The sequence below is a fragment of the Anastrepha obliqua genome, chromosome 5 (genome assembly GCF_027943255.1).
Source record: "Anastrepha obliqua isolate idAnaObli1 chromosome 5, idAnaObli1_1.0, whole genome shotgun sequence".
Classification (NCBI taxonomy): domain Eukaryota; kingdom Metazoa; phylum Arthropoda; class Insecta; order Diptera; family Tephritidae; genus Anastrepha; species Anastrepha obliqua.
This window is the reverse complement of record NC_072896.1, coordinates 15,616,314-15,640,860: the sequence shown is the minus strand read 5'-3', so window position 1 is coordinate 15,640,860 and position 24,547 is coordinate 15,616,314. Positions and strand designations below refer to the sequence as shown.

The 24,547-nt window shown below is 42.2% G+C and overlaps 2 protein-coding genes across 4 annotated transcripts in view; one reads left to right on the top strand and one right to left on the bottom strand.

Annotated features, from left to right (window-relative positions):
- The window catches only part of LOC129249465 (WD repeat and FYVE domain-containing protein 3), a 71,648-nt gene that overhangs the window by 15,204 nt on the left and 31,897 nt on the right, over positions 1-24,547 (bottom strand). For all 3 annotated transcript variants that reach the window (XM_054889296.1, XM_054889297.1, XM_054889298.1), the window contains exons 2-10: positions 14,386-14,892; positions 14,059-14,304; positions 10,982-11,336; positions 10,726-10,912; positions 3,351-4,694; positions 2,273-3,279; positions 1,846-2,000; positions 1,344-1,768; positions 67-1,268 (exon numbers count right to left, since the gene is read on the bottom strand). In XM_054889296.1, the coding sequence (XP_054745271.1) occupies positions 67-1,268; positions 1,344-1,768; positions 1,846-2,000; positions 2,273-3,279; positions 3,351-4,694; positions 10,726-10,912; positions 10,982-11,336; positions 14,059-14,304; positions 14,386-14,655 (5,191 nt within the window). In that variant the 5' untranslated portion in view covers positions 14,656-14,892. The remainder of the gene's footprint in view (positions 1-66; positions 1,269-1,343; positions 1,769-1,845; positions 2,001-2,272; positions 3,280-3,350; positions 4,695-10,725; positions 10,913-10,981; positions 11,337-14,058; positions 14,305-14,385; positions 14,893-24,547) is intronic.
- LOC129249466 (uncharacterized) lies at positions 11,388-12,057 on the top strand. The gene has a single exon (XM_054889299.1). The coding sequence runs from the start codon at positions 11,453-11,455 to the stop codon at positions 12,041-12,043; it is 591 nt and encodes a 196-aa protein (XP_054745274.1). The 5' UTR covers positions 11,388-11,452; the 3' UTR covers positions 12,044-12,057.

The window sequence follows — 24,547 nt, the reverse complement described above, 5'->3', positions numbered from 1 at the left end:
ATATTTACTTAGCAGATTCTAAAGTCAAACAAATAACAACAACAAATACTTATACACGCGCCTCACCTGGTATGCTCAGCGCAGTGGTGCGCACTTCGCCCGCAATCTGCGTGGGCAAGTGCTGCACGACATTGGCGGTGGTCACAATCACCGAGCCTGCACCGCTATGCGCGCCCGTATTCAGCTGTGGCGCGCCCAATGCCATCATTTTCTTCTGTGATACCATTTCCGTGAAACGCAAATAGCCGCCATTGTGCGTCGAGTCTCTGAAGCGCACCATGAAATTCTCATTGGCGCACACGACCACCAGAATGCGCACTGCAATTATAACGGTAGTGAAGTGTACATGCGGTTGCATGAAGAGTAGTAGCCAATCCATGCCCAACGTCTTGGAGATGTCATCGCAAATGATGTAGTTAACGGTGTTGCGCGGCGTGAAAAGCAAGCCATGCAGCAACGAGAGGCAGCGGTTGCGTAGATAAATATTTTGCGCAATTACCTCTTGATCGCTAAGGCCTACACCGTTAGTGCCGCCAGTTGTGCGCATGCTTGGCAATATGACCGCTTTCTCAACCTGATCGGACTTGGGCAACTTAGCGGCAATGTATTGGCCAAAGAGCAGCAAGTCACTGTGGCGCGGCTGGCCACCAAGCAGAGTTTCAATCAGATTGAAGAGTATTTCACGCGTCGAGTGATCCTGTATATCGATAATAATGTGCAACAATTTGTTGAGTAGCTGCAGGTTGCCCATAATCTTAACATTCTGTTTCTTCTCGTTCGATTCAATAGCCAACTCGAGCAGATGTTCGAGCAGTGAGCGCAGCAAACCATTTGGCGCATTATGCCAAATTTCCAAATCGCAGAGTAAATCCTGGAATGCAGTCACATTCGGTATAGCCGACATGTCTTGGCCACTGCTCACGGTGCCGACCAGCCCAAAAGTCAAATGCAGTATATGCGAGTTGAGCAGATTCTTTTTCTTCTTGAAAAACATGCCCAGTGTTTGATAGCAACGTTTGCGATCCATTTCGCTTTGTGCAGCGCGATTACTGCGCACCACGCAAGTCAGCGCTTTCACGCCGGCGTAAAGTGATTCGACATCCTGCGCCATGGCGATGATACCCAGCAGCACGTTACAGCCGCCCACAGTGTCGATCATGGCGGAGACTGGATGAGGACTGAATACGCGCACGCCCAAGTAGCCAACGACTACGCCGCCAAGAGAGCGACCGGCGCCCGCCAAATGGCCGGCGGAGTTATGCAGAATTCTGTGGCAGAAAAGGAAGTGAGTGACCACCTGCTACAAGATATATTATATAATACTTTAATTAATTTTAGCCTACCTTATGGGTGTGGCGTTCTCATGTGAATTCATGCCCAACACTTTAGCTATGGATTTGTTATCGACGCGACTATAAACCTTGCGAATTTTCACCAAAGTCAACTGAGAAACTGCCTTTGCGTTCAGTCCCAACAGCACGCGATCTTCCGGCACCAAAGGTGACAACGGTTCACTTTGCTTGCCCAGTTGTGGCGCCTGCAGCGAGCCCATATAGTGCGGTCCCAAGTTGTAGATGGTCTGCACAGTCTGTTGCGCGATGACGTCCTCCAGCAAATGGCAAACACCCTGCTTCCAGCACAGACGCGAGTAGCGACGCCAAATTGGCGGTGTGCCGATGTAGCCGTAGACTTGACTGGCGACTGCCAGATTGACAGAGCCAGCGCCGGGATTTTGTGAAATATAATGGAGCTTCTGTGTGTGCATGGGCTGTAGTGGAGCGTAGAAAAAATGGGGTTAATAAAAGTTAATGAAGAAATTTAAGCAATGAACGCGAAAACACATACAGTGCCATCCAAGTAGAGCGAGAGGCTGGAGTTCTTCAACACCGCGCGGTTAAGCACCACCACCAGGTTATGCCATTGGCCCTCGTGCAACAGGTCGGGACACCAAATGCGTGCGCTGCCATCATCTGAGCCTTCTGGCTCCCAGTCGCCGAGGCCTTAAATGAAATGAAATATTAAAACTTGGGAGATATTCACTAAAGAATCTCTATGTAAGTGGGTGCCCGGAAAACTACTTCACGCTTATAAACTTCGTGTGACCTTAACCTCACATTTCTCCCATCAACTGTGCGTCATTAAAATTTTTTTAAAGCATTAAAAAATCAAATATATTTAAGATAAGCAGTTGGAGTTCTAAGTTTTCAGCGCCTTCCTTACCTCACAATTATCTATTTGAAAGCATTTTTCATTAAACAAAAAAATCACTCACTTTTGCTCGGCGTCACCAGCGTTTCCTGCGTGGACACCACAATCGCCTTGTCGCGCGCCGACAACAGTATGGATAAGCAAACCAAATTTTCTTCGCGTGGATTGTGTATTGTGCGCACTAGCGTCAGCAGCCGTACACAATGCGGATCCGTCTTGGGATCCGAAAACTTCTCCACACAAAACCAAGTTGAGTATGAGAGACCCGTTTGTGGTGGAAAAATGCGATCGCCCGCGCCAATACCCCCAATTGTGTTCGCATCGATTGTGCCGCCTGTGGTGGCGGTGGCCTGTGGCGCCAGCGACGGCAAGTACAAGCAACCAAAACCTTCGGCCGACATATCCATCTCCACGAATGGCGGCAAAGTGCTCGAACCATGCGCGCGAAAGTCACGCGGTGTTGTCATCGAAACGAGCGTCTTGATGCGGGTTAGCGGCACAGGCCCGCCCATACTATAGGGTTTGCGCAAATCGATATCGGCGCACGAGAGTGGCTCGCCAAGGCGCAGAAATTCACGCAATTCCGTGGGCTGCAAAGCTTGCGCAGCCAAGCGCTCCAGCACATACTGCATGGAAACATGCAACGGATTCGACTCCTCCGACAGCGCGTTGCGCGCAATTTTCAACAGCTGTTCGGCCAGTCCGTAGTCGCACATGATTTGCTGATTGCGTTCGCTGCGCACCAAAGACTTGATGATCTCGCTAAGGTAAACTTGCAGATTGAGCGCCAGCATGGCGCTGGATTCGTGTGTGATGCTTGGCAATAGCTGCAGCATGCAAAGCACAACGCCTGGGTGCACAATGCGCGGCTCTGGCGTGGGCTGCGAAAGATTCAACTGATTGGGATGCGCCGGTGGCAACTCTTTGCTGGGCGAGCGCGAATGCGTATCGCTGAAAAGCGTTATAACGCCCGACAAGTTGGGCGTTTCAAAGTTGTCCAAGGCAATGCTGTACAGCAGGCGATAAACGACACAGGCGTAGGACAACGAGCGCGGTATGTCCGCACTGAAGCTGTGGGGAGAGAGAGAACATTTCGCATTGAATATCTAAGTTTACTATTAAGATTCCGCACAAAGACTCACCCAAAATTCAATATGTCACCCGAGAATACCTCGTGGAAATACTTCTGCTTTGCATTGTCATTTTCAAACTCGCCCTTAAAGTCGCACAGTTCGGTTGCGCTGCCGAAGCAGCCCAATAGCCGGAACGTATCGCACAGCGAAGTTGTGCAAATTTCCTGGTGAAAAAATTTCGCATTCGCGGGCTCGAACCGCATCGCAGTCGCTAGCGTTTGGCATACAATCTGCAGCAGCAAAATCAGATCATCCTGTGTGATCGCCTGTGAGTCCGGCTCTATGTGCGCCAGCGGCTCATCGCACAGCTTGCCATCGAGCGAGACGAAGACGCTAGTCAGATAAACAAAGCCGCCTACTTTGCGAAACACGGTGCGCGTGCGATGTGAGTCCTTCAAACAGCCCAACAGCATATTGAGTATTTGTATTTTGAATTCCACCTGATACGGCGGCACCGAATGCATCACGGACAGTATGAAAAGCACATCGTCATCGCCGCCCGCAGACAGTATCAGTTCACGTATGATGCCCAGCGCTTGTGGCCGGCAGTGTTTGAATTTCACCAAATCGTGTATGCGCTTGGCGCCGCCGCATTCGCGAAACACATTCGCATTGTTGTTATTGCCGCTGAGGAGGATGGTAAGCGCTTCGAGCACATGCTTGCCCAACGTGTCGGTGAGATCCTCAAGATCATCCTCCTCCGGCACAATCACCACACTCTCATCGCATTTGGTTATTTTGCGCACGTGATCCGCATAGCGATTCAAGCAGGTGACGAATACCTCGAGTATGCCCACCTCGAGGTAGACTTCTTTGAAGACTGCATTGTGACGTAGTATGTTGAGTAGTGTCTTCAAGCAAAGTATGCTGCAACTTGTCGCATGATTGTTCTTTAGCAGTAATGAGAGACTTATCAGCTCCTTGCAGGGCACAAAATTCAGCTGGAATACAATGAACTCAAGTAAATCGAAGAATTTCTCCTGTATCTGTGGACCTTTGAGGTGAATGCGCTCAGTGAACTGGCTCAGCGTATTCTCCGAATCGAGTATAAAATAGTTGGCATTCTCCGAGTGATATACGCGCGATATGGCGTCGAGTATGGTGCAGCAAAGCGCCGGTGAAGTAGACTTCAGGAAGACGGTTTGCAGTACTTGGAATGCGTAGATGTTGCGTACGCAAGTCTCGCGTGAGCTGGCTTGTGGCATTTGAAAGTTTTGCATTTTGAAGAGGGTGTTCTGTACCTGAGGTGGACGCAACTCATTGAAGCCGCACATGCAAAGCGAGGAGATCATCAGTACGAGATTGCGTATGGCAGCCTGCACTTCAAGGGAATGGGTACGTGTGGTGTCGAATCTAAATGAGGAAGAGAGAAAAGATGGATGAGGTAAAATATATTACAGGCATACACAGAAGTAATTTGAATAAAATTTTTCTAATAAGCTTCCGAAATGTGTTTAGTCGATAAAACTGTGTGGACATATTGAGAGTGACCAAAAGTTTGTAAAATAAAGTGATGAAGATTATGCCCATGAGACTAGCCAATTGAAACAGTTTACTATGGTGGATTTATATGTGGCCTTGAACTGTTTTTTTACCCTCAGTTGGACACCTTTTTAAGACTTTCGGTTGGGTACCCGGGTCTGGTCTTTTTTCGTCCCATTCGAGGATCCTTTTTAAAAGGTTATATCGACAAATCGATAGAAAATTAAATTTTAGGAAGCTACCTGGAAGCTCAAGTCGTTAGCTATAATAGAAATATGTTAAATTCAAATCCAAATCGAAGAAGTCTTGCCAGACACGGGTGAGAAGGTTAAATAGTCAGCAGTGCCCATCACATGACCTTTCATCTGATTCATTTTGTCATCGTTCTTATTTTGCATACTTTTCTGGCACATTGAACTAATCAAGCTGATTTCTGCAAGTTGCATGTACAGCTCCGGTCAACTAATTAACGATATCCAGATATTATCCTCAACTACGCTAGATTAATGTTTACAGTTAATACGTCTACTTTTTCTTAGTTAACTGTTTATTAAAAATGTGCATTGAATTTAACGTCAAAATTTTTCATTCACTCCCGTTATTTCTTTAGATTTATGCATTTGTAAGAGTTATTTCGAAAAATAGTCGGCCACGTAATTAACAACGGGAGATTTTGCTCGCATTTAATATCATATACTGCGCTTTTTCGGTAAGATTCTGCACTTAATAGAAAAACACAATCAATTTTTTATACACTAGGGCGTTTTAGTTTCTGAACATCATGGGTAAAAATAAATCCTGCGACGAAACTATGAGAGCCATCATAGTCAAGTTTCACAGCGACGGAAAATCGTATGGCGAAATCGCGAAAACCCTAAACGTATCAAAAAGGATGGTTTTCAACGCTATACACTATTTCAGGAAAAATAAAACCACGAAGAGAGTTCCTCGAAAGCAAAGACCTAGAAAAACATCCGCTAGAGAAAATGAACTTATAGTGCGCGAATCCAAAAAATTCCCACAAAAATCCGCAAATGAAATCCGTGTTAGTGTTTTTGGCGAAAACAACAGCTCTCCATCAGTGGAAACCATTAAGAGGCGTTTACGAGAAAATGGTTTATTTGGAAGGATTTCTCGGAAGAAACCTTTACTATCGGAACGAAATCGCAAAAAGAGGTTAGAGTTCGCTATGAATACCGCTATTGGTCTGTAAAAGAGTGGAAGAAGGTGTTTTTTTCTGATGAAACGAAAATAAATACACTTTCATCCGATGGAAAATATTATGTTCGGCGCCCCCGTTCGGAAGCGTACAACCCAAAATACACCCGCCCTACGCTTAAGCACGGTGGTGGTAACATAATGGTATGGGGCGCTATGTCATGGCGTGGAGTTGGTCCTATTACTAAAATTGAGGGTCGTATGGACCAGTATCAATATATTTCTATATTAAATGAAGTAATGCTCCCATTTTGTGATGACAACATGCCCGTTACACGGATCTTTCAACAGGACAACGATCCGAAGCACACCGCACGAGCAACAAAACGGTGGATGGAAGAAAAGATGATAAAATTGCTAGACTGGCCTTATTGTAGTCCCGACCTGAACCCCATCGAGAATCTCTGGGAGCACTTGAAGAGGAAAGTTCGCTTACATAAAATAGGAAATTTTGCAGATCTGGTAACAAAAGTCAAGATGGAGTGGGAAGCTATTCCAAATGATGTCTGCAAAAAGCTAATTGAGTCAATGCCGCGTAGATGTGAAGCAGTTATTAGAAGTAATGGATTTTCAACCAAATATTAACTCTTCCTTAATAAAAATATACTTTTTGGACATTAAACCCGAAGCGTTGTTAATTACGTGAACGATAGATTAGAACAATTTGATTTTATTTCTAACAAAAAAACGGAACATATTGGAAGTATGCTTCAAAATCAAGTTGGGTTTAATTAACATTACTCATTACTCATTAAGGCTGTTTCTAGTTATTAATAAAACAAATACCGGTACCGACGCGTTGCTAATTAGTTGACCGTAGCTGTATCTGTTGGTTTAAGGCAATATTTTTGACTAACGGTCTGTAGACAAATATATTTTGTTGTTGTTATAGCAGCATAAGCATTCCCCATGCGTGTACGGGGAATGCTACTGATGTGACAGCCCTTGGCCGGATATAAATCCGAGTCGTTCCGTTAACGTAGAACCGACTGTCGGGGCAGATTCTCTTATAGGATTGATTGTTCTTCCTCTTTTTAGGCGACTTTAATGATATGTGGAATATTTTTTTATATTAACCCGATGGGATATTTAATGTCCCCAACTAGTAGAACTTTTTAAAACAAAATATTAGTTTGGTGAAAAAGAAATCCATTATTTTCTCGGTAGATGGCTGTAGTGATCGATATCTCGTAAAAGATTGATCAAACTATTTAAAGTTAACGATCATTGTCAAGGTGACATTTCACACTAGAAAATCTTTCGGTCAGTCAACAAAGAGATAATTCGGTACATTTTCCTCTCTTTCTTTGAACCGCTTTTTCCAGACCGCTGAAATTGTGAATGGTGTTTTAGGCACCATAAACTGTAAGAGCGAATTACGTACAATTTCGGTTTCGTCGATTCCGTTCAGGCATTTTTGATGTTAAAGATGCCCCTCGCACAGACAGACCCGTCGTCGAAAATCTCGATAATATCACAGAAATAATCAAAGTTGATCGGTATTTTAGTAGTCGTAGCATCGTCCAGGAGCTAAAGAGCGACCTTAAAATAGTTTTAAGCCATTTGCGCAAAAATTTTACACCATCTATAGAAGACGCAAAGAGAGCTGTTAGCCGAACCAGTGAAGCTCTTAGAATGCCTTGAAAGTATTATTCACAATTTTACCTAGAGACATGGGACACGATTGAGTTAAGAGTGGGTTATAGCTCAGGGTTATAGCACCGAGCACGGATACTAAAAATTTCTTAGAAGCTTCGAGTTTATCCCGGCTCCAAGTAGGATATTCAACAGAGGAGATCGGGCGAAGTGTAACACAAGAGTTGAAAGCGCAGCCTTCTCATCTGTTCATAGATGGATCAAAGTTAGTCGTGCCCAAATTTTGCATTTTTGCAAAGCTAAAAATATTTGAAAACCTCCAAAGTTGACGAAACGGTTTACTTTTCAGTCCTATAACAAAATTGCAAACGTTGCAAACAAATATTATAGAAAAAAAACTATTTGAAGGTTTGAAGACACCAAACGATTTTTTTTCTCGAATGGACACAAACGCTCCGGCTTTGAAAGTATTCGATGCGGTACCAGCTGGTGGTAGCAGAGGAAGAGGGCGGCCTCCTCTGCGTTGGAAAGATCAGGTGGTGAAGGACTTGGCTTCACTTGGTGTGTCCAACTGGCGCCGGTTAGCACGAGAAAGAAACGACTGGCGCGCTTTGTTAAACTCGGCCAAAATCGCGTAAGCGGTTATAGCGCCAATTAAGAAGAAGAAGAAACTATTTTTTTTCTCATAGGGATATAAATCCCGAAATTTCGATGAGTACCGAATTACTTTTTTTTGTTCGGTGAGCAATTTAAGTCGAAATTTGTGCCTCTATTAATTGGTTTCACATTTTAAAAATTTTTTTGCCTTGGGATCAATATTGAAGCCCGAGAGTTAAAAATATTTTTGAACCGGTGTATTTAAAATTACCATTAGGTAGGCCTACAGGCACGCTTAAGAACGTCAAGCTTTAATTAATCAAGCAGTCGGTTTTGCGTTCGCCAGTGCAAACTAAAGGGTTTTCCAATAACAGGTGTTAATTAAATATATAAAAGGCTATCGAGAGATGATTAACGATTTTGTATGGCCGGAATTGGATGGTATTGGTCTGGACAACGTTTATTTCCAACAAGACGGCGCTATGTGCCACACAAGCAACGAAACCATTGAAGCCATTGATCTTTTACGGGAAAAGTTTCCGGACCGTGTTATCTCTCTAAGAGATGATCACAATTGGCCACCGAGATCTTGTGATTTAACACCTTGTGACATTTTCTTTGGGGCCACGTGAAAGAGAAGGTCTACGCCAACAGCCCAGGGTCGATTCAAGACCTCAAAGATGGAATTGGTTATGGAAAATTTCATGAAAAGGATATTGTCCTGTAGGCGTGGTCGTGGTGATCATTTGCCTGATGTTATTTTCCGCTATTAACGGCATACCTTCCTCTTTATAATGAAATAAACATCCGATCATTTACTATCTATATTAAAAAATAGCATTTTTCTTTGAATATCTTATTTCTTATAGTTTTATTTCTTATAGTCAGTCAAATTTTAAATTTTATTATCGAGAAGTATGATACAAGATTGAGCAACATTTCTAAGTCCATTGCTCCAGCTTTAAAAGGATTAAGACGGTCGTAATATTTTTTCCAGGTAAATTCAAATCTACATATTCAATATTGAGCATTCTTCGTAGATCAGTGAAAATACACATCAGTGGAAGTACTCAAATCGAATACTGCAGCCGTAAGTGCTACACTTCAAAATGAATCAAATCAGTCAACTTCACGCAGTTCACAGGAATTTGGCATTTTTTTGTCCACTTTGTGGTGGCTTTCCGTGTGAAGACCTAAGGTAGTAGCCCGGTGTGACGGGTTCAAAAAATCGGATTTTTTTTTACATTTTTCGGAAGAAAAACATCTTTAAAAATATACTACAAAAATTTCAGATAGAAATTTTAATTATTTTTAAAGTTATTGCTAAAATAAGGGAGCGCGCCGTAGTGTGTATGAAAGCGTGTGACACGCCAGCAGCAGCTGTTGTCAAAACTTTAAACGCGTTTTTCTCGAAACCATGTTTTCGAAATTTCAGGGAATCACTGACTCAAAACTATTCAACCGATTAGGCTAAAAATTTAACCCGTTATTCTAGACACACATATCTAGATCCCGGACCTTTAAAACATTTAATTTTTTAGTAATAAACTATTTAATTTAAACAATTTTTCAAGAAAAAAAATTAGATTTTGAAAACTTTTTTCACAAGTCCACCATTTTGTTTTTTTTTATATTTTTATATATATTTTAGGTTCGGGACCTAAAATAAAGTCTACAGAATAATACTCTCTTTGAATTTTCTATTTTAGATGACTTTGGAAGGCTGTGTGTTTCCCCGAACCAACTCATCTTTTTTTTAAGGACTCCACTTTGACGTCAAAAATTTTAAACAAATTAAAATAAAATTAACTATAAAAAATTTTTTTATATACTTCAAAACACCAATAAAAACATGTAAAAACTTTAAAACGATCGCATTTTATTATAGAACTAACTCCAGAAGCGAACCATTTGATGCACCTAAACTTTTTTTATAGGGGTCTTCAAAAGTTATGTTATGTCATATTTAAGAGTTTTACTTTGCCAAACTACTGCAAGTGCTTCCATCCATGGTGAAAAAAATGTAGAAGCTGTGGCCAATATCAGACCGTTAACCAGCTCTCAGCGAATTTGAAAGAATCAGCTGATTGACTGACGTAACCGAGGTCATGACGGCGGTTTGTTTGCGAAAAAAACAGAGACTGCATTCGCGATGTACGAAAGAAATCAGCGCAGTTCCCACCCCTGTTACTGCATTGCCGTCTGAGCACCGACTAATTCAACGAGTGTGTGAAATGAGAGGGGAGAATTCGGCTGTCGAGTACCCGGTGACATAGCAGCTGAAATTACGCGCTCAATTTCGTTTTTCACCACAGCTGAAGGTCACACCTGGTAATCTATCATTCTAACCTCCGTCCATGCGGGGTATTTGTATTTTTTTACAGTTTTGCTTTAAGAACTAATTTCACCACAGTAATCTATTCCACTTCTCCTACTCAACAAGTACACTTTCGAAATTGCCAGATTTTAACATGCAATCATTCAAACTCACTTGAGCAAAAAGTCGCTGAGGAAGAGGTATCCTTGTGATGCTTTGAAGTCATCGAGCAAAATTTGTGACACTTGACTAGAATCCTTTAGGAAGCAAAAAACGGTAACAAACATTTCAACAATCTCCAATGGATTGCCAAAGCTCAGACGCTGCATATTATCCACGCACAAAGCCATGCATCCCTTGGCTGAAAAAAAAATAAAAATAAGATTAGCATACAAAAACAACACCAACAACAACAGCTCAAATAACTTACAATGTATATAACTAACGACAGCATCGGTTAGCCCGTGCCGCGAGATGGTCGTCAATATTTCTGCTGCATTTTTACGCCACACAATATTGTGCGTTGGGCAGGGCGAAGTGATGGCCGAGAAGAGCAACGTCAAGTCATCCATGCGCGCCAACTCCTCAGCCGGATACGGATATGAGCAAAGCTTAACCAACAGCTGTACGAAGACTTTTTGCAGTAGTGTGCGACGCTCGAAGGCATTGAAGTCGCTCGCCGACTCGCCGACACCCGGTGCCGGATCATCATCCACTATTGGCAAGTCGAAGAACAAATACAGGCATTTGACGAGCGTGGAGGGCACTGCGGCTGCTGTCATAACCTAAAAGTAAAGTAGCGCAGAAAAATCAAAAAAATAAATACATTTGTTTTTGTTTATAAAACGAAAAAGTTTTTAATAAAGCAGCATTTGCAAGAAATTGATTTGAAACACGACACATGCAAGAAATTTGGTGCTTCTTCAAGCTGCTCGAAGTGCTGCTGGGCATAGCCTGCCTCACATTCCATGCGCTGGGCTTCGTGCGAACCGAACCGCTCCCGCACAATCTCTTCTATTGCGGCACTTTTTCCTGCTTCGCAGTTCACTCACTCTTCGGCATTTTTAACATTTGCTGCGGACGAGGCCGCAACGAAATGATGGAGGCAATAACCACTACTTTGGGCGCTACTGCACACTTCATTGCCTCGCTGATGTCGATGTATCATGCGGAGAATGATTTTCATCTGATATTTCTCTCCGATTTTGAGGAGCCAACGCATCCGTTCTTCTTTTATTGCAAGGCACAAAGCATAGCCGCACTAGCTACTGGCGGCATGTATATGTTGCATGCAACATTCGCCTTTGATGCTATGCTCATACGAGTAGAGCCAAAGATGCCCCGTGAGGGGATGGCTGATGAGGAAATGGAGGAGGAAATGGAAAGGGTACCGCGCCATCGAAGACGGATTGAAATGTTTGTGATGGGGAAATTGGTGCACACGAAACTGATGCGCTTCAAATGGTTCGAGAAGTTGGCTGTGAAACCATAATGGGAGGAAGGAAATGATTTGTACTCAAAACTTTTATAATAGTGCATCTATTAATGTAGATCAAATAGAATCTTATGAGGATCAGAATAAAATGGAAAATAGTTTTGAGATTCTGGTATCCTTGAAGTTTCGTCTGATGATATAGAAAATTACCGAAATATTTCATTGAATCATAAGAAGCTATTTTAGGTTTTCATAGGAGTCAAGCTGAATTGCGAGCAATCTTAATAGATATATGTACTTTGTTTCTACTGGACGAAAAACACTGTCCACTTCACACGGCCGTCGGTTTTACGTTACCGGAACTACCACGACGCAAATTCATACTCGTCTAAGGACTTCAGAAGTATTGTATTGTATTGTAAAAAATGGAATGTGTACTCTACTTCGAAAAAGTCCGAGTATATTCCTGAACTGAACCATAATTGGAGTTTTCAGACTCTTTCATCGTACACGGTTCCGGGCTGATGTTTTTGGGCCGTCCCATGTGATGTCGTCACCTGCTAGTTCACGCAATTTCGACCTTCGCCAAGTGATCTTTGGGCGACCGCGACCTCGGCTCCCTTGCGGGTTCCAGTTCAATGCCATTCTCGCGATGCTATCTGGTGGTTTTCTAAGCGTCTGACCTATCCATCGCCACATTCTGCATTTGATTTGATTTGACTAATCATAGTTGAGCTCTATTCGCATTTCCTCCTACACTAAATCTTTCGCCGCGCTATATGTTTGTGCTGAACAGCTGTCCGGCCATTTTCTCAGATCCTATTTCAATGCTCGCCAAAAATTATAAAAAATAAAAGGCTATCTGATAGGTTAAAATTGTTCATCTGATGTTTGATAAGAAAACAGTTGCAAGAACCTTTTTGTTTTTTGTCTGGACAGCACTCAGACCACATTGAGTCCACTGTACTGCACTCGGGTTCCCTTTATAATTTGCTTTAAGTCTACTCGACCTCCGAAGAAATCTGAGTAGATCTTGTGGTGCCAAGGACCCAAGGTTGTCGCTTCTTAACACATCAGTGTCAAAGACCTCAAGACTGATTCGAGCGAAGGCCGGGTAGACGCATAGAAAGTCATCCGCCGCCTCATCCCCCTCTCCACATGCTGGGCAGAATGCACTATTTGAAATACCCACCTTTTCCACGTGCTTCGCCTATAGAAAGTGGGCCGTCATCAGTCCAACCAGCTGACTACAGTCCCTCCTGCTTAATGACAGAAGGATCTGCGACAGTCGGTCGGACATCAATTTTGTTCATCTGCAGCCTCTTTCAGCCTGCCAAGTTCGCTTGTGGTTTAGAGTAACCTGTTTGCTAACTATGGTTTTGATGACTGCAGAAGAGAGTGACAGAACGGGCTCCGGGCCAAAGAAGTTAGCCCCAGAGCCCATCGTAGCTAAAGATTCAGAGGTCGCGTTACCCGTAATACCCACGTATCCCGGGATCCATGTTAGTATCAGGATATCCAGGCCACTCCTTAGATGAAAACATCAATAACCTTCCTGTTCCAAGAAATCACAGAAGTGACAACAGTCTCCATGAACTAAGGCATTACCAGTCAACGAGTGTAAAATTGTATATTGTGTAAGGCATTTCCCTGCCAGCTAATCGATTAGTAACAGGTTCAATGCACACTGTGTACGTGAAATGCCCACCGGTTAGCATTAAAAATACTCTGAGTGCATTTCTATCTGGAAAAACTAGCTGACGTTCGGAGGCGGCATGAAATTTTAGACTTCTCGATTTCCTCCTTTCAAAATGCACAAAACGTATTGGAAGAGAAGGGCGGCCAAACACCTGAGCACGTAAATGGATTTTTTCTGAAGAACGGCAGATACTTATAAAAATGTCACTACATATTTGGGGACCTATAAGGGATGCGATTTAACTAAACACTTACAGAGTATTACTTAATTGACTCACATTAGTCTCTACAGAAAGATTTACTTATATAAACCTTCATTATATGTTTCGAGTGTAAGGCGGTATCTTGCAGTTGGGTCCCACTTCAAAAATTACCTGTATCAACGACACATCTCCGTTGGCCAATAAATTCAAGGTGGACAACAACATCCAACCGCTGCTGGTATCCTCGGTCGTTTCGATTTCCAAAAACTTCACAATCGCTATCGATGCCGCCTCCGTGCTTTGATTGGAGGCACGTTTTCGTATTTCGCTGACCATCAAGCGCGAGACTTGCTGACAAAAAGCCACCACATCCCAGAACTTCTCACTCATATCGGCTGCCGGACAGGTGCTAAAGACCTAAAGAAGTATAAAGACAGATAGAAAATGACAGAAAACAATTGTGAAATCAAAAAAACCAAAAGAGCTCGCCACAAGTACCTTGCAAAATAACGGCAACATTTGATATAACTTCATATCTCTTTCGTGCTCGCTGAGCGCCTCTTTGGGATGTGTGTACTCATTGAAGAGTTGCTTCAGCGTGTGCAGGCTGATTTGTACGCGCGCATCGGTGGCAGCGGTTATCTCGTCTCCCATACGTGTTCCACTCGCGCTAGTCGCCGTAATGTTGCCATTAGCTGTAGCACCTGCTCCCGCGGTGGGTGAGCCAGTGGTGCTGGCGTTACCGCGCAACTTACGCATCACATTCATGTTTGTGGTTCAGCAGAGTTGTACACTTTCGAGAGCGTTTCGGTTTTTGTTTTTGTTATTTTTTGGTGTTTTACTGTGGCTTCCACTCCGAATGCGGAGCAACCGCAGCCACCACTAACACCACAGCGCCTGTGCGGGCGATTGTGTGTGGCCCTTTGGAAGTTGAATGAAACCTTAGGTGCTATTTGTGGTTGCTAATTGGACACTGACGCACGCTTTTTGGACACTAAATGTAATCTGAGAAAGAGAGTAAGAAAATGTGGTTTACTGTAGGAGGAATTCGTTTTAGAGTTTAAAACTAGAATGTAATTTTTTGAATTGGAAATTATATTTGAAATAAATTATATTATATTAAAATCGTTCAAAAATATTCATATTTAGTTCTTGTATGGCTAGCCATTTTCAAGTCCAACTCAAAACTCTTATAGTTTATATCCAAAAATTTTAAGTATTCAAATTAAAGTTTCCTCCATTCATTTTGATGTTCATATCTCTATATTACCAAAGTTTGAGCGCCCTAGTATTACAAAAAGTTCTTTCTTCACAACGGTCGCCGAGGTCTAGTGTGTTTCTGCGTAAGAAGCAGGGAGCAGCTCGATGACACGACAGACGTGAGACTCCAAAAATTAGATTTTTCAATAGTGTTCGCCCCTTACCAGCCTAAACCCAACCTTCGAACCCATATCTGGCATAATAAAAGCTTTCCATAAAAAACGATTCGAGTAGATTCTTTCATTTGTCTGACAACCTCACGAGCCGCAATACAAATTGGTTTTGAACCTTGGTTTAAACATCTTTCAGGGATATATTCGCTAGTTTATTACAAATATTAGACATTTTTCAACTAATAAATTCCCAGAACATGTACCGCAGAGACTAGCATTGAATCATGCCATGACTAAGCGAGAGCGTTCTTAGTTGCGTCACTAGAGTCAGTAGTGAGAGGGCAGACTCAGCAATTGAATGCTTTTTTCGAACGTAACGGCTCCCTTGTGATGAACTAATTGCCTCTAAGCTTAAACTGGTGGCTGAAATGACATGACCACGAGTCACTCCCATCCCTTTTATGAAGTCACTTATATTAACATACGTTGAGATACATTTATACGATTACAAAATATTCTCCAGTAAATATTCACTGATTTTTTATCCAGTTTGTCCATAACTTGCCTATACGCAACCTCACACTTCAGTATCCCTAGGCACTCCCATACTACTTCAATTGCACCAAGAAGTCTCCCTATGAACCTTAGAGTTCAAACAAATAACTTCGTCGTATAGCATGCGGCTAGTGAACAATCTACGGAGACGGTGTGCCCTTCGCGGATTTATAACCGTACAAAATCGCTAATCACGATTGCTTACTTGAATCTCTTCTAGTCACCGAATATATCTGAATACCGCAATCCGGCCAACAGAGCCAACGAGTAATTAGCTCAAATAAATACAGCGAGTCTCGAAATTACGTTGTGGACCCTTAAAGCGAATATCGACCAAGCAATTTTTAAGATAGAGACAGCGCAACTGGCGACACAGGAAGGAAGAGTTGTAGGCTCAACTGAGTCGGCAATTTAATCGGAACGCTTGGTTGGTTGATTGGTTAAAGTGGTGATTCTTCCAGAATCCAACTAGCGCTTCCGCACCATTTTGTTCCCACATCCTCGTTACCAACAGTTATTTACAGCAAGACTATATCCAGTCTGCGCGGTTTAAGAACCTTATTAGGTTGTTGACGTCTAAGCCAGACTGTTTTTTCGAGATTCTCGAACAGCGGTTGGCCCAGGGTTAACATTCTGTCCTTCCATAGGACAGGGCATTCACGGAGGAAATGGAAGATTGTTTCCTTTTTCTCCGGTTGTTTACAACTGTGACAGTATGTGTTGTGAGGGATGCGCATTTTGGCTGATTGTTCTCCCACAGACCAAAAGCCAGTTATGACTGCCGTTAGTCTCCAGGCGTCCCGTCGTTTCATGTTTCTAAATGTCGACGATTGCTTAAGGTTGTAGGTAGGCCATAACGTTCTGCTAATTTTGCATTTCGTCTTGTCTCTCCATCTACAAACCACGATACGGAGCTATTGGAGATAGGGAAATTGTACTCTTGACTGCACCTAATGGTGTGAATACCGATTCTGCAAGAACGTTACTCATGGCAGATCCCACTCTTGCCAGTTCATCAGCTTTTTCGTTACTTTCAATGTTCCTATGTCCCGGGACCCAGATTAAGGTAACTTTATGGTTTTCACTCAAGGTGGTGAGGCTATTCCTACTTTGCTCCACCACTTTAGAGGTTGTAGTAGCCGAACCCAGTGCCTGGATTGCAGCTTGGCTATCCGAAAGAATAGCGATATTGCCCTTAAAAGAGAAATCAGGCTTCCCCAATTCCCAGTACTTCCGCCTGGAAGACACTGCTGGTATCTATTAGGGAGACGCACAGATTTCTCAATTTTAAGTCTGTGAGACTTAAGTCGTATAGACTGTAGTGTCGAAGTTGTTTAGAGAGAATCCCTTATTCCATTCTTTCTTAGATGGAAAGAGTGTGGCAAAATTCCTATTGAACGTTACAATCGGAACGATGTAGTCAGTCCTCACCGAGGTCAACTGAGCTTGTCGCAATAATAGACTAGCATGACTATAAGTTTTTTTCTTTTCGGAACGCTTACTAATAAAGCAAAAATCATAGCAAAAAAAGTTCTATAGTATTTTTAAAAATAATCCCAATGCTTCACCCAGTATTGATTAAAACTTGCATACAAATTTTGAGGTTTTACAGCCACATGCCTCCATGAAAATAAGCATTTCATTCAAAACGCTGCATTTACAGGACACAATACCCAAAGGATTATGGCAAAATGTAAGAGCAAATAACAAAAAATAGTAAATAATAATGAAAGCAAAATTGTTTGGGGAGAAATGTAGCTGTGGTGGCGCACACAGCCCTTCACCACTCTATTGTCAGAAATAAAGTGGAAGGGGGTTAGGGATACAGCACAGTTGATACCCTTGAGGCAAACCGCAATGCCACAAAGCCACAAACATACCAACGACTGAATTGAAGTTCATGGAATATGATATTATTTCATAACAATAATCAAAAACCATATGGAGCCAAATATGTGGATGTGGATGTGAAGGTAAATAAATAACATGCAGAAAGTGGAAATTTTCCTGAATATAAGAGGACATTGCTTTCGAGAGCTTAACATAATTTTGGAAACAATTTTTAAATAACCAAATTCTGCTGCAGACCAACTTGACGACTTTTGCATATTTTTTTATTTATTAATTTCTTGGTTTGTATTCTCTTACGGCATCTTCAACGGTCTTCTTTGCGAAGCGTAGGATTCATCAGGGACTATAGTCATCAAACACTTTGGTTAAGATTACGATAAAGAGAACATAAGAGATTGCTTATATCGTGGTACCGCTACTCAGTTCTCGATATACAATTGTTAGAGAATCAACTGTTAAGCTGGCTCATTGTATTTTTTGTTCGGAGCGAATTCAGAAATAGTTTGGCTTTACGCTGACCGGCACAGTTTAGCCAGTGTGCAGCAAATTTCCTTTCTTCCCATTTCCTCAGGAGTTAATTAATGTGGCTTTTTGTGAGTCCACAGAAAGACTCAGGATCAGTAAGTTGCATATTTGCTCCTTGTTTTGCAAGGTCACCAGCCATTTCATGTCCCTCATGTACTTCATGTCCCGGAATCCAGCCTAGTGTTACTAATATATGTTAAGGTTTCCTAACGTGTTGAGAAGATTTAGGCAATCAATTACCAATTTAGAGGTGATAGTTGTTGATAGAAGGGCTTTTAGAGCCGCTTGGCTACCTGAAAGTATGTCGGTGTGAGTACCTCTCATTTTCCTGCTAAGGCATTCTCTCACACATATTTCAATGGCATGTATTTCTGCCTGGAATATTGTTGGGTAGAGTCCCATCGGAATCGATTTTTTGAATTTAGGCCCATTGATTCCTGGCCCTGTTCTACCATTTTCCAATTTGGACCCATCAGTAAACCTTAGCTGAGAGCCAGGTTTGAAAGTGATAGAGTTAGTTCTCCAATCTGTGCGTTCATTAATTATAACTTGAAAGTTCCTGAAGAGTATTGGTTTGGGTGATAGTAAATCATCCCTATGAAGAATGGGACTATGTAGGATATGTTTTCATAGCCCCTGTAATGCCAACACACATCAGGCGATGCAGTTTGTTTAATTCATCTACTGCTTTTCTTTGCTTGACCTTGGGCCACCATGCTGAGGATGCATAAATGACTATGGGTTTCTCAACTGTGGTGAATGTCCAGAAGGTCATCCTAGGGCTTAGTCCTCATGTCTTACCAAAAAGCCTTGTGCAGGCAAAGAATGCCCTTGTGGCTTTTGAAGTAACTCTCTCAATATGGGAATTCCACGTAAGCGTTTTGTCAAGACTGACGCCAAGATAGTTCACTTCTGTCGCGAGTTGAAGTGTTTTTCCATTAAGGATCGGACATTTGAGATTTATGTTCCTTCTCCTAGTAAACGGTACAAGTGTTGTTTTGGATGGGTTAATGGAGAGCCCTTTTCCGTGCACCATTTGTTTATTATTGTAAGGGCTTGCTGCATGCGATCCGAAATGGTTTCCTCATGCCAGCCTAATACATAAACTACTAGGTCATCAGCGTAACCCTGAGTGTGAAATCCTAGGTTATTCAGTTTGTGGAGAAGTTCATCTATGACTAGAGTCCACAAAAGAGGAGAAAGTACGCCACCTTGAGGGCAACCTCTTGTGGCTTTAATATATTTGATTGTTTCTCCTAGTTCGGCGCTGATCGTCCTAGATTTCAGCATGAATATTATCCATCTAGTGATGGGTTTAGGTACCTCCTTTAGATATAGGGCATTATAGATTGCTCCATAGGAGGTGTTATCAAAAGCTCCTGATATGTCAATAAATGCACATAGAGCTATCTGTTTGGACTCAATAGCCTTTTCAATAACTGTTACCAGGCTGTGTATTGCAGTCTCAGTGGATTTTCCCTGTTGATAGGCAAATTGAAGTCGATGCAGTGGGAAGTTAGCTAGATTGTTTTCCCTAATATACTGATCAACTATCTTTTCCATTGTTTTAAGGAAAAATGAGCTGAGACTAATTGGTCTGTATGATTTAGGCAATTGTTCGGGTTTTTTCCCTACCTTTGGAATAAATACAACCTTAACTTCAGCCCATTTTGTAGGCAAATATCCTAGCAGTAAGCTTGCTTTGTATAGTCTGGTCAAATTAGGGATAATATGGTGTGCACCCTGCTGTAAAAGACAGGGGAATATCCCATCAGGACCAGGAGATTTGTATGGACTGAATGTTGATATCGCCCATTGTACTCGCTTTTCATGGAATAGCTTGTTTGCTAGTTTTAAGTTCTCAGCACTCGCAGATGTGGTAGTTTCTGCCGGTACAGAGATCTCGTCTCGCACAAGTGATCCAGGGACGTGAGTGTCCAGCAGAAGTTGACTGGTTTCCTCTGGATTCCTTGTGTAGCTTCCATCTGGTTTTTTCCGGGTACTAATGCCGTTTGAGTGATCTTTTAGTAGGGCTTTTTGGATACGAATAGCATTCGGAAGACTACAAATCTTTTCACAGTGATCCCTCCAAGTAGCCCTTTTAGATTTCCTCAATTCTTTGTTGTAGTTGGTTCGGGCTGTTGAGTAGGAGGACCAATCCCCTGTTACTTTAGCTCTATTCCATAAAGTTCTTGTTTCTTTACGCAGGTCGGAAAGTTTACTATTCCACCAAAGAACATTTCTTTGCGGCTTTTTCACTTTTACCGGACAACTTTCGTGAAACGCAGATGCTATGTTTGAGTGTAGTTCGTTCGATTCGAACTCAACCTCTGATTTGTGAGACTTAAACTAGAGTAATCAAACTAATGAAAACGATGTGCCGTATGTTTTTTTGCATTTTTATGAGAAAGACGTCGTTGCAAGAATGTGTATGTGTGTGAGCATAGTTCCTTGTATCCACAGTGTGCCCTAACCATCGAAGCCTTTGGGATTTAATGTATTTCACGACTTCGTCTCCCTAGAATAAGTTTAGCAACTCATCGTTGTAGCGTATTCGGTACGTTCCATCGTTGCAGCGTATGAGGCCAAACAGCCTTCGGAGTACTTTTCGTTCGAAAACTCTTAAGCTACTTTCGTCTTTGCTTGTCAATGTCCAGCACTCGCAGCCGTAGGAAAGCACCGGTAGTATTATTGACTGGCAGAGGCGCAATTTACATTCACGTGTGAGCAGTTTGGACTTCAGCAATTTTTTGTGGGCGTAATATGCTTTGTTTGTTTGCCATTATTCTGTTTTGTACTGTGTCGTAACTACTGTTGTCATTTTTTATTAACACTCCCAAATATTTGAAGTTTTGAACACCTTCAAAGGTTAATGTCCCGATTTGGATGTTTTCAGGACTTCGTCTTTCTTCGCTGCGGGAGACCTTCAGATATTTAGTTTTGCCTTCATTTATTCTAAGGCCTACTGATTTTGCACGAAATTCAATGTTACAGAAGGTTTCAATGAAATATCTTTTGTTCCTTGCCACTATTGCGATATCATCCGGATACGCGATTGTTATTCCTGAGCGCCTAAAAAAGGTTTCCAAACTTCACTTCGTTTTTTATCGCATATTGAAGAAGGAGATTAAATAAAGATGTGGAAATGGCGTCGCCTTGTTTTAGCCCATTGAGATTTCGAAAGGCTTTGACACTGCTTGTTGTACAACTACTTTTCCAGTGGTGTTAGTTAGTGTTGCCATGACCAACTGAATAAGTTTGTCGCTGATACCCAAGTTGGAGAGCGCTTCTTGTATTTTGTCTCGGAGGATATTATCAAAGAATTGTTTGAAATTAAAATTAATCACTATAGGAAGAATTATAATTTTTGCGAATAGCGCCGTGCATATTTGACTCTTGTGAACTAGACAGCTCCAGTATGCAACCAACCAAGTAAAGGAGGCGAAAATTGAAAAATTAAGATTTCCATCACTAAAAATCATATTTTATTTAGTAAAAATATTATTCACATACAAAATTGGATGATTAATTTTGCGCCACAAAATATGGCTACACAAAAATATGTTTTTTCCTTTAACAGTTTCGATATGTTAATTTTGCAGACTACATAAAATAATTCCCCTTAAAAAACAACAACTTAATTACTCTGTGACGTGTCTGCGTGCCTGTGACGTGAGCCAGAAAATTGATTTATGCCACCGCGGCTTTACTATGATAAGTTGCCCTTAAAATATATGCCTGTATGTATGTATGTGCATGCATAAGAGTTTATAAATATGTTCTTGTAAAGAAAAAGTTGTGGCAAGTGTAATGTAATAAAGTCTAAAGTAATTACATTGCGTGAATGTGCTTACACCCATACATACACATGTTGGCATACGAGGTTTACATATTTATTTTTCTTTTTTGCCTCACAACCAGTGTTAGTGTTTTTCTTGTTGGTACTGAAGTTGCTGCTACGGCATAAACCGATCCGTTTTCACACTCAAAGTACAAAGTACGAAGTTTGAGTTAAGAGTTCGAGACTAACTCTGTATTATTTACTTTTAAATGCTCCAATACCCACATCGAAAAAATACTGCTTGCAAAGAATTCACAAAAATATGTGCAAAATAAATGCAGTGAAGCATTCAGAAGAATAAAAATTCACACTTATTGCGCTTCACTGATCAACAGATTCCTGCTTGCAATAAGCAATAAAATCACAAGCAACACCCATCCAACAAAGATGTGGGAAACGGTACATACCCAGAGCGCTACACGACTTTGGTTACTCAACATAACGCCATACATTCATAAGTTCCTCTGCTGCCGCACCGATCGACAGCTGTTACTCAATCCAGAGCCATTGTTCCGCTGCACCTGCACACGAGTGGGTGGCGGCGATCTTCGCGCTGATTATAGTCTACGGTAGTAAAGAAAACAGTTGTTGTGTCACAGTTCGTTAATTATGCCACAAAAGCTGGATTGTAGCTACACTGAGTCAGGCTTTAAAATTATTATTATTTCATTTTGGGTGAGGCAAAGAAGTTAAAAAATTGCGGTTGATTAAGAAATTTGCGGATTGAGATTTTTTACTACTTTAGAAAATTGTTATGCGAAAAAAAAACGTCGGCTTGAAAGAGAAGGTGTTTTAATGAGTTGCCACTTGCCTTCAATTTATGAATTAGTAGAAACGCATGAGCGAATAGGGTATGCTGATTCTTAACGGGGAATTCGGCTCAGGCTAATGGTGGTAGAGGACGGAATCGCGGAAACCAATAAAAGGTGGTATCTGACTACTAACTGCAAAGTATCCAAAGCTTTCTGACCAAAACCGAATCAATGTCTGCTTGGATTCAACAGATCAACTGCCAGCGTCCTCACAGGTGTAACAACGGATCACTGCGCTAATGGCACCATAGCCAGTAAAATGGGTACGTACATCTCTTAATGACGTCTGCAGGAGTTGTGGAGATTAAGAAGAAATTGTGTGGGCGCAGCACCTTCTCTGTGAATCTCCTGCACTTCAAAGAAACTGTGCAAAATATCTAGGCGTTTATTTCTTAGAAGACCTGGCAAATTTCTCACTGAGAGGCTTAGTTACCTTCTTAAAAAGATTTAAGTGGTTTAAGCAACTTAGTTGGGGGATAAAAATCAAATTCAGGTATCAGGTATTAGGGCCACCATGTGCCTTGTCTTAGACAAGCAACCTGGCTAACCTAATGTTTTTTTCTATTTATTATTTATTTATTTTATTTTACTTTGGGCACATATATCCCGCTCTATGCGAGCTGCCGCTGAAAAAACCATTGGGTTCCAACGCCCACCTAAACGAAACCAATGGTACGACGAAGAGTGACGCGAAGCTACTACAGCGAAGAACGCAGCTTACAAAAGAACTCTGCAGTCAGCTGCAACGCGGGCCGTGCGAGATAACTACAGGGAAAAGAGAACGGAAGAGAGGCGCCTCTTCAGACGCAAGAAACGAGAACAGGAGAAACGTGAGCGTGAGCTGCTAGAGGTGTTGAAGGGCAAGAATGATGCTCGAAAATTCTATCAACAAGTCAAGCGTCTGACACAAGGTTTCAAGACCGGAGCATCAGCCTGCAGAGATAAAAACGGGCATGTGGGTATGGATACACAGTCCATACTAGGCATATGGAGGGAACACTTCTGCAATTTACTTGCTGGCGATGACGCACACAATTCCGCCCCAGTAGAAGATGACCCGATACCGCCAATCGACGATAATTTGGACGTTCCACCATCTAGTCATGACGAAGTCAGAGTTGCCACTTAGCGGCTCAAGAATAACAAAGCGGCTGGCGCCGACGGCTTGCCCGCTGAATTGTTCAAGACTGGCGGCTAGGGAGCATGCATCAGCTCATCTGCAAAATATGGCTAGCAGAAAGCATGCCCAACGATTGGAATCTCAGTGTTCTTTGTCCTGTACTGAAGAAGGGTGACCCGATGATCTGCACCAACTACCGGGGCATTAGTCTTCTAACCATCGCTTACAAGGTCCTGTCTAGCGTCCTATGTGGAAGACTTAAGCCGTTTGCCAACACACTGATCGGGCCTTATCAGTGCGGTTTCAGACGTGGTAAGTCCACCATCGACCAGATTTTCACATTACGCCCAATCCCATGAAAAGCAAGTCGGCACCCATCATCTCTTTGTCGACTATAAAGCTGCGTTCGATAGCCCGATAAGGGATTGCCTGTACGCCACCATGTCTGTGTTCGGTATACCAGCGAAGCTCATACGGCTTTGCAGAATGACGTTGAGCAACACAACCAGCTCCGTCAAAGTAGGAAATAACCTCTCCGAGCCATTCAGTACCGTTCGAGGTTTCAGACAAGGCGATCCACTGT